We start from the raw sequence: 9,487 nt of genomic DNA on the forward strand, positions 1-9,487 counted from the left end.
AAATAAATTCAGAAACTGCTTAGCCCCAGGCCTGGTAGAGCCTACTTTGGGTGACAACATTTTTGTTGTGTGTGGTGCTGGGGATTGAACCCAGGGCCTTGTGTATGCAAGGCAAGCACTCTACCAACTGAGCTATATCCCCGGGGAGCTTACTTTGGATAGAAATGAAGGGGTTCATGGAGAGAAGACCCAGGAAAAGGAGAGAGACTTGCCGAGGTTTCCTTAATTGATGGTAGCGAGGAAGGCCACGAATCTTTGCAGAGTGCCCTGTACTTCGCCTGCCTGTTGCATTTGATCCAGGGAACATGCCACAATCAGGCAGGGCACAGTTACCACTGAGGATCTGGAGGCCCCACCTGGAAGACGGGACAGAGTCAAGGGTCTGAGCCCAGAGCGCCTTCACACGGTGAAGATTGAACAAAGTGAAATTTGTGGAACTCGTGGTCCAGCGCCTGGCACCCAGAGGTCCTCAGGGCACCCTGGCACTCCCCCTCCCTTTCTGCCCTGGCTGCTGCTCTCCTTTGGCTGCATCATCTGCATCCTTATTGTCTGTTCCCCTCCAGGGCTCTTTGCTGCAGAGTCCCTGTTTCCTTTCTTTGTGGCCCTTCCCACCTTTGTCATACTGTCCCCTCATTCTAGAATATCACTTCCCTTTGTTCAGCCTCCTCTAACCTTCCAGCAGCTTCTATCTGCATCCAAATCCCATTCGCCTGTCAAGCCCTGTATCAAGTGCCACCTCCTCCCCAAAGCTGCTCCAACCCGTGGCTGGACACTGGGACTCCTTCCCCATGTCCCAGGCCACACACCTGCTCCTTGCTCAGGACGCCTCACATCCTGCTCTGCAGGCCTGTGCCTTGTCCCTGGGCTAGACTAGAGAAGTGTGTGTCTCAGTCATCTGTGCCTACTCAGGGCTGGCCCCAACACAGTAGGTGATCAGTGCACCGCATTCGATGAGGAGGGAGTGAAGGGGAGATGGGAGGACAGAAGGGCAGGACACAGGGGAATGGAGGGACGGACGGACAGAGAGGGGGCAGGCTCCTCAGACCCTCCAGCAGTCCTGACCCTGGCCTTGCAGGGAAGGGCAATGTCTGACGCCTGGCATTTCCCCAAGGTGAATAACCGCAGGGCCCTGTCCCTCCGGGCCCTGCCCACATCATAAAGCAGCAAGTGCTTCCTCTTCAGGGTCAGGAGGGAGATATGGGGTGATTTGGGGGCTGAGCCCCAGCAGCTGGGAGCGTTTATAAGCTGAGACTCCGGGTGGCCCAGCATCGACTCTCTTCTGCTTGCTCCTCCTGTCTGGCCTCCAGACCTCCCAGCAGCATGGCCTTCAGCGGCAAGTTCGAGTTGGAGAGTGAGAAGAATTATGACGAGTTCATGAAGCGCCTGGGTGAGTGGCCTCCTGAGTACGCCTTCCCCGGGGCTGGTCCAAGGCGGCCAACTTGGGCCCAGAACCAGAATCCTGGGTAGAGCGGGACAGGACTTCATCCATTCACTTACTCATTCACTCACACATTTGTAGAGCAACTCCTCTGGGCTGTCTCTGAGGATAACAGAAACCATAAGACAACCTTTAACTTTAAGATACTTATAGAATATTAGTATTTCTATGGATGGAAAACTTGAGACACAGAGAAGTTGAGTAACTAGTCTAAGGTCACATAGTTAGTAATTTTTTGGAGGCTTTGTTGGTGAATGAGAAACTTGGTGTTTATTCATTTAAACATTTGTTGGACACCTGCTGTGTGCAAGAGCTATCCCAATGTCAATGTCACCTATGGGGACACTCAGCATGACTTGTCCAAGTCAGTGGAAAAGGTCTTTAGCTTCCAGGACCCTGTCATGTCCTGCCTGGGGAGAGACGACAATGGGAGATTAGTATAGAGACCAGGTTGGATAAGTCACTCCTTCACTCAGTCATTCAACAAACACAGGCTGTGCCCACCTGTGCTGCGGTGGGCAGAGAGATTCAGGGTTTCATACTTTCTGGCTTGACTTACGATCTGATGTAAGGAACCAGGGACAATCCCATGGAAGTTTCGGGGCACCATCTAAGTCTGAGGCAGTGTACCAGCCCAGACTTGGTGAACAGCTTGGGGGATCTGTCACTACCTCTTGGTGGTCACCTCTTGCCTGCAGGGCCCTTGTTCCCTGAAGCCTGTGGAGGCAGAACCCTCTGGAGAATCCTGGCAGCTCCAGAGACCAGTGACTCAGTTTAGTCTACCACAGGCTGCTGCAAGGGGTAGAGCTGCAAGTGAGCCCACTCAGGTCTAGACCCTGTTCTGCCACACTGGAAAGCCCCTTCCTCCCCACCCCACCCCACCCCACCCCCCAGCACCAGGCATTGAACCCAGGGGTGCTCTACCACCGAGTCACATCACCAGTCCTTTTTATTTTTATTTTGAGACAGGGTCTTGCTAAGTTACCCAGGCTGGCCTCAAACTTGCAATCCTCCTGCCTCAGCTTCTCGAGTTGCTGGGATGATGGGTGTGCGCCACCATACCTGACTAAGTCTCCATTTTTTTTTCCTTTGGTACTAGGGATTGAACCCAGCGGGTGCTTACCCACTGAGCCACATCCCCAGCCCCCCCTTTTTTTTTGTATTTTGTTTAGAGACAGGGTCTCACTGAGTTGCCTAGGACCTTGCTAAGTTGCTGAGACTAGCTTTGAACTTGTAATCCTCCTTCATCAGCCTCCCAAACTGCTGAGATTACAGGCAGGAGCCACGACACCTGGCTTAAGTCTCCATTTTCTTAACTGTAAACCAGAAGGACAAGCCAGGTTCCGTGGCTCGCACCTGTCATTCCAGTGACACTCAACAACTTAGTGAGACCTTGTCTCAAAATACAAAATGAAAAGGGCTGGGGATGTTGCTCAGTGATAAAAGTGCCCCTGGGTTCAATTCCCAGTAAAAACAAAACAAAACAAAATAGAAAAAAGAGAATTAGAAGACAATCTTGAAGGTCCCATTCATTCTAGAACTTTGTGAACTTGGCAATTTTCTATTATGTTTATAACTACTGTTAGAAGATCAGCTATTTTTGATGAAGAACAGATAAGTGCCAGGAGCTTTAAAAGACACAATGACATTGAATGCTTGCCACAACCCTGTGAAATAGACCCTATTTTTAGTTTTAAAGGATTTTTAGGGATCACACACTAAGCAAGCCCTGTACCACTTGAGCAACATCCCCAGCCTGAGGTCAGTCTGATGATCCTCATTGCCTGGATAAAAGCATGTAGGTACAGAGAGGTGGCCACATGTCTCAGCCACATGGCTCATGGCACAGTAGGGCTTTGAAGGCATGTTCTGTCACTGTGCTCTTCACCTGCGGGCTGGCCTGCCACTGGGAGGAAAAGCTCTAGCCCCAAACCACAGGGCTCCAAACAGCAGTTCTTAGGTGATCCCTCTCTTTGTCACCCGGCCCAGGTCAATCCGGCGAGGTGATCGAGAAGGCTCGCAACTTCAAGACCATCACGGAGATACAGCAGAACGGGCAGGACTTCATCTGGGCCCAGTCCTACTCTGGGGGCCACATCATGACCAACAAATTCACCATTGGCAAGGAAAGTGAGATACAGACCATGGGCGGCAAGAAGTTCAAGGTGAGAGGCCCCTGGCCACCCTTTCCCGCTTCCCCACCCTCTGGCTTCCTCCATCTCAAATGGGGCCTCCATGTTTCTCAGACTGAGACGTCTCTCTACAGTGTGGCCACCAGCATTAAGAGCTCCAATTACCTGAGAATTTAACAACACTCCTGGTGTGTAATGTCCGTTGTCAATAATGGACACTATAGTGACCATAAAATTAGCTAACATTTCCTGAGCACCTAATATAACATAACCTAGAAGCTGGTTGAATGGTTTATACCTCTTAGCTTTGTTAATACTATGATAATGGTTTATACCTCTTAGCTTTGTTAATCCTATGAAGTTCCTACAATGGCTCTCCCCAGGAGCTGAGTCCTGGGATTAAAAATAGCTTGTCCCTGGTCACACAGCAAGGGTAGGCCTCGACACCTAGGTGGTCTGGCTCCAGAGAGCACGGCTGCTTTGTGAAGCTGCCTTTCAGTGTAGCAGAGAGATATGGAGCCCAGGCCCTGTTGTCCACATCAGCAAGATTGGAAGCCTCATCTCCCACAGGTGACCATGGGGCCTTGGACAACTCCTTTCACTTCCCTGAGCCTCAGATATCTAGGACATGGCACCAGGTGTGGTCCTTGACCCAAAGAGCCATGGAGAAGAGTCAGCTCAATGATGCACAGAAGCACCTGCGGGGTGCCTGACACACAGTGAAAGCTGGGCTGAGAGGTCAGTAATTTATTCTTGTTTTAGAGGCAAAGAAATGAGGCTCAGGGAGGCCACACGATGGACCTAAGACTCTGCATCCAGTAAGTGGCCACAGGACAGCAGCCTGTGCTATGTGCTATGTGCCAATGGTTAAGCTATCTGCAGAGGGCACTGCTTCTGCAGGCGCACACGAGTCCCTGGTGGGACACGGAACTGCCAGGTCACTAAAGCATTCAGCCAGGAGGTTCTTTCAGACTGAATTCTGGGCATCTTGACAAATCCCTGCTCGACCCTCTGTGGTCCCTTATTATGCTGCCCCCTAGTATAGAGCAGGGCTTCCCCAGAGTCCCTCTCACTCAGGTTTGAAGCTGTAATCAATCATGGGTAGCAGAGAAGGGAAAGTGGCTGGCTGTCCCCATCCTACCAGGGCTGGTCCCTTAGGCCTTCTACCCCTTCTGGGTCCTCTCGGTAGACCTCCACATGAGCATGAGAGTACCCTGCTCCTCAGGCTGCCAAGGTGGAGAGTAAGTCACCGTGATGTTCACGTACTGCCACTTCTATTTTTTACTTTTTAAAAATGTTTATTTTTTAGTTGTAGTTGAACACAATATCTTTATTTAATTATTTATTTTTATGTGGTGCTGAGGATTGAACTGGGGCCTCGCACATGCTAGGTGAGTGCTCTACGGCTGAGCCACAACCTAAGCCCTATTTTTTTTTATTATTTTTTTAACTTGCTGGGGGTTGAGCCCAGTTTAGACTACCACAGGCTGCTGCAGGGGGTAGAGCTGCAAGTGAGGGCCTTGTGCATGCTAAGCAGGGGCTCTATCACTGAGTTCTAGCCCCAGACCCATTTAGGTTTTTTAAAAAAATTAACCTCTCCTGGGAGAGAACCTCTGTGAGTCAGCATATTGATTATTTTTATTCTTTTTCATAGTAGCACATTATCCTGGAGTACAGAAAAGCTCTAATTTCTTTAACCACTCCCCATTGATACGTATTTAGGTATTGACTGGTGGATAAAATAGGCTGGATATTTAGGTTGTTAATGACTACAATGCTAGTAATCAAATTCCTTGGATAATATTGCTCCATGGCTAACTCTGTACACTTAACTACACCATGCACCAGGCACTGTTCTAAGTACTTTGCATAGATTGTTATTTAATAATATTTTTTGGTGCTAAGAACTAAACCTAGAGCCTTACACAGGCTAAGCCAATACTCTACCACTGAGCTCCCCCTACCTAGTCCCCTTTATCATTTATTCCTTCCAGCAACCCTATGAGGTAGGTAGCCACTTGCTCCATTTGAGTGATGGGTAAACTGAGGCACAGAGAGGTTAAGGGAGTTGCTCAAGGTCATTTCTGTCTTTGGAAGTCTGCAGCTGCCTGTGTCCAGGCAGACTCCTAGAGAGGATCGCTGGGCTGCTGAGGGCTCTTCCTCCCTGGAGGGGCTGGGCTGAGCTGCTTGGAGGGTTCTTGTGGCTCAGGTTCCGTGTTTCCCTTCCAGGCTACCGTGCAGATGGAGGGCAATAAGCTGGTGGTGGACTTCCCCAACTATCACCACACCTCGGAGGTGGTGGGTGACAAGCTGGTGGAGGTGAGTATCAGACCCTTGGATTCGGGGACTGATTCATCAGACCCCCAGTCACCGCCCCCCTCAAGGTCAGCCTGTGGGCAGCTGGAACTTCCCTAGCGCAGGGTGCACATTTCTCCTTTGATCTGAACACACCCTCTGTCAGAGGGGGATTTTTATCTCCATTTCACAGGGAAGCTCAGGGATCGGCAGGTAGGCATGTAGCTTTGATGACAAAGCTGGGATTCCAGGGGAGCACAGCTGACTCCAGCGCCCCACTAGTGAGGGGCCCCACTAGTGAGTCTGCTGGCTCCCAGGACCCTTCCCAGAATGTAAATGAAGGAGGTGGTGCAGGTGGGCCCCTCTGGGGCAGCTGCGATTTCACTCCCTTCCCACAGGGGTCTTCAGGCCCTTCCTGCCACATTTTCTGATTTTTCAAAAGAAGCTGGAAGTTTGCATTTGTCTCTCCACACTGTAAAATGTTGGCAATTACTTAGAAAAAAATTTTTTAATGCTGGCAGGTCTGACCCACCTATCTGCAGACTGGCCTCTCCCACACTCTCCAAGCCTAGTCCTGGTCAGAAGTGCTGCCTGGGGGGTTCTGGCCTCCCCTCTGCCTCTTCTCCCTGGTCCCCTGAGTTTTCCCTAGGGAGAAGAAATGAGGTTAAAGGGAAGAGAAATCGTCCAGCGTAGGTCTAGGAAGAACTCTCCAGAAGGGCACTGATGAGGGAGGCAGGGCTGGACACCTACCTCCCCTCGGCCCCTTTCTGCTCTCTCTCTCTTTCCCTTGTTTTGCGACCACTCTCTTCTGGAGCCTGATGGGGAGGGAGGGAGTGAACTGCCTGTTCTAGCTAAGGTGGCTTAATTTCCCCATTTTGGAGGCTGGGGAGTCTAAGATCAAGGGGCGGCACTGTTAGGGGCTGGTGTGGGCACTCTTCCTGTTTTCCTCAAGTGCAGACAGAGAGGTTGTCTCTGGTCTCTTCTTAGAAAGCCAGTATTCCCATCAGGAGGCCCCACCCTTGTAACCCAGTTACCTCCTCAAGGTCCGGTCTTCAAATGGCCTCACACTGGGGACTGGGGTCTTAACTATGAATTGGGATGGGGGCATTAATATAAAGACGAATGTGCCTAAGAGGCTCAGTGCCTTCCATTATTCCTGTTTTATAAAGAAGCTGTCTCTTTCAGAGACAGCAGGTGACTTTCCCAAGGCCACACAGCTAACAGTGGCAGAGGCGAATCCCATCCCCCAGTGTCTAGACTAGGCTGTTTTCCAGGCCAATAGGTCTTCTCTTTCCCTTTATTTTTACTTTTTAAAAAATAACTGAATAGATGTATAATGTTATACAAGTATAAAAGGAAGTGAGTATCCCTCTTCCGTTGGGTGAAAATGGTCTCTTGGAGGATCTGGTGAATGCTCTGGTACATTTTTACATGAAATGTCAGCCAGGGGTCGTGATTCCCAGAAGCAAAGCTCCTCAGCCTGTGAAGTGCACAGGGAGAGCACAGGGCATGAGAGCGAGAGGCAGGCTTGTGCCCAAGAACTGAAACCATCTCCCAAGCTCTCGAGCCTGCAGTTTCCTCCCCTGTGCAACAGGGCGACCTTCCAGGGCTGCTGGGAGGGTCAGTGGAATCCTGCAGGGGAATTGCCTGGGTCAGTGAGAGGAAGTGAACAGAGGTGACAGGTTAGCACCCAGCGCGTCACCCCTTACACCTGTTTGCCACCTTGACCCTGCACAGTGATTCCTGCAACAGACTGGGCACCTAAGACGCAGCCAAATGGTGCCTGCCCTGTCTACTCAGGGTGGCGCTGGAGGCCGGTCTTCCTTGAGTTGTGCCCCATGGTGGATGGCCTCTGTCACTGCACTGACGTCCTCTGTTCTGGCTGCTTCTTTCAGATCTCCACCGTTGGCGGTGTGACTTATGAGCGCGTGAGCAAGAGGGTGGCCTGAGCCATTGTATGGGGTTCCGGGAGGCTACAAACCCACCAATAAAACTGAATGAGAGCAGATACTGCTCACTGCAGAAACTCTTTGTTTCCTGGTGTCTTGGGACAGCCTCTGGCTGGGTGGGGGTGGGAAAGCCCCCAAGGATGATTGCATGGGCCAGGCATTGGCCTTGAGACCCCAGTGGAATCCTCTTCATGCTGACAGAGGGGACCATGAATAGGAACTGCAATGCTCCTGCCCTGGGAGAAGCCACAGGGAGTCCATGGTGACACGCTTCTGGGCTCCCCCGCCCTGCCCTCCTCTCCAGGAAACAGAGATGGGGTCTTGCTGTGTTGCTAAGGTTGGTCTCAAATCTTCCTGCCTCAGTCTCCCAAGTAGCTGGGATGACAAGTGCATACCATAAAGGCTCCTTTAAAAAGACAATTCACTTGGGACTTTTAGATGGGTCACAGGATAAGCATCTGAGCACTCTGGTGCCGCAGTCTGGCTGGGCACAATTCAGGAGCCACTTGTCAAAAGAAACGAACTTTATTTTTAGAACCACACAGGCCAAACAAAACAGCTCCTCAGGAAAAACCCTCAGAGCCCAACTGCCACCACCGGCTTCCCACAAGCCTCTCTCACAAACACAAGCCTCACCACCTCCCACAATCCTCCTGCTCTTGAGGCAGATTGGCTGGGTCGCGTGGGCGGAGCCAAAGAAGTCCCTCAATGAGCAGCTCCGTGGAGGAGCCAATCAGCTAGATGTTGCTGGGGCCGCTCTGAGCCAATCATCAGCTGGCAGTCTGAAAGGTTGCTGGCAGCTGGAAGTTTGTTGGGGCCCCTTCGGCTGTGGCTCTCAACACTCTGGGTGCCGGGTGAGGGGGGCAGACATACCTCCAGGAAGTGCCCAATCTCCAAGGCAGGGCAGACCCCAGGGTGCAAGCACCAGGGCTTATCCCGGGGAGGGGTTCCGTCTGGGCTGTGGAGTCATCTCTTTAGGCCTCAGGAGAACCATGAGGGGTTGAAAGGAAATGATGATCCAGGAGACGGCGAAGGGCTGTGGAGTGGCTGGAGGGACTGGAGGTCTTGGGCTGGGGCAGGGCCCCTGGGAGGAGCTAGGAGAGGCTGGGGAAGGGATCAGGAGGCCCACTCTGATCCTTTGGCAGGCCCTGGAGCCTTGGGTTGAGGATTCCAAGCAGATGTCCTATGACTGATGGGAAACCAGGCCTGCCAGGGCACAGGGGTGGAGAAGGGTGGCCCGCTTGTCCCTGGCTTGACGATCCCTAACCCAGAGCACCGAACAGCCCTGTTTTCATCTCCTTTCTCCTTGGAAGCATCTGCCACTTCTGGGTATCAACCTGACTTCTTTTCACCCAATATTTTTCTGTATGACAGTTCACTTATTCTTACTATCATGGAAAGTTTTAGGTCACTTCCATAGGTGGACAGTCAATATCATTTGCCATAGGTAGAGGAAAACTATTCATAAAAGTCACAGCCAAGCAATGTGAACTTCTAGGTGTATCTTGTTACCTGCCCAAAGCCCTGAGCATGGCACTTCCCTTATGAGAGAGGTAAAAGACATGGTAAAATCGACAGGAAATCCTTTCCCCTAACCAGTCAAAATTATTCTAAGATTACTAAAAGGAAGCTGGGCACTGTGCTGGTAATCCTAGTGACTCTGGAGGCTGAGG

At 51.3% G+C, this 9,487-nt stretch overlaps 1 protein-coding gene across 1 annotated transcript; it reads left to right on the top strand.

The window, feature by feature from the left end:
* Positions 1-1,314: 1,314 nt before the first annotated feature.
* On the top strand, positions 1,315-7,814 carry Fabp6 (fatty acid binding protein 6). The gene is made up of 4 exons (XM_026395385.2): positions 1,315-1,387; positions 3,428-3,603; positions 5,800-5,889; positions 7,761-7,814. Exons 1-4 carry the CDS (start codon positions 1,321-1,323, stop codon positions 7,812-7,814), a joined length of 387 nt encoding a protein of 128 aa, XP_026251170.1. The 5' UTR covers positions 1,315-1,320.
* The last annotated feature ends 1,673 nt before the right edge of the window (positions 7,815-9,487 follow it).

Source organism: Urocitellus parryii, chromosome 1, assembly GCF_045843805.1.
Source record: "Urocitellus parryii isolate mUroPar1 chromosome 1, mUroPar1.hap1, whole genome shotgun sequence".
Classification (NCBI taxonomy): Eukaryota; Metazoa; Chordata; class Mammalia; order Rodentia; family Sciuridae; genus Urocitellus; species Urocitellus parryii.

Bases quoted from the DNA above. Each gene is read 5' to 3' on its own strand.
- Fabp6 (XM_026395385.2), top strand. From the start codon at position 1,321: ATGGCCTTCAGCGGCAAGTTCGAGTTGGAGAGTGAGAAGAATTATGAC. The intron at 1,388-3,427 runs GTGAGTGGCCTC...CACCCGGCCCAG, and splicing joins CGAGTTCATGAAGCGCCTGG to GTCAATCCGGCGAGGTGATC. The intron at 3,604-5,799 runs GTGAGAGGCCCC...TTTCCCTTCCAG, and splicing joins TGGGCGGCAAGAAGTTCAAG to GCTACCGTGCAGATGGAGGG.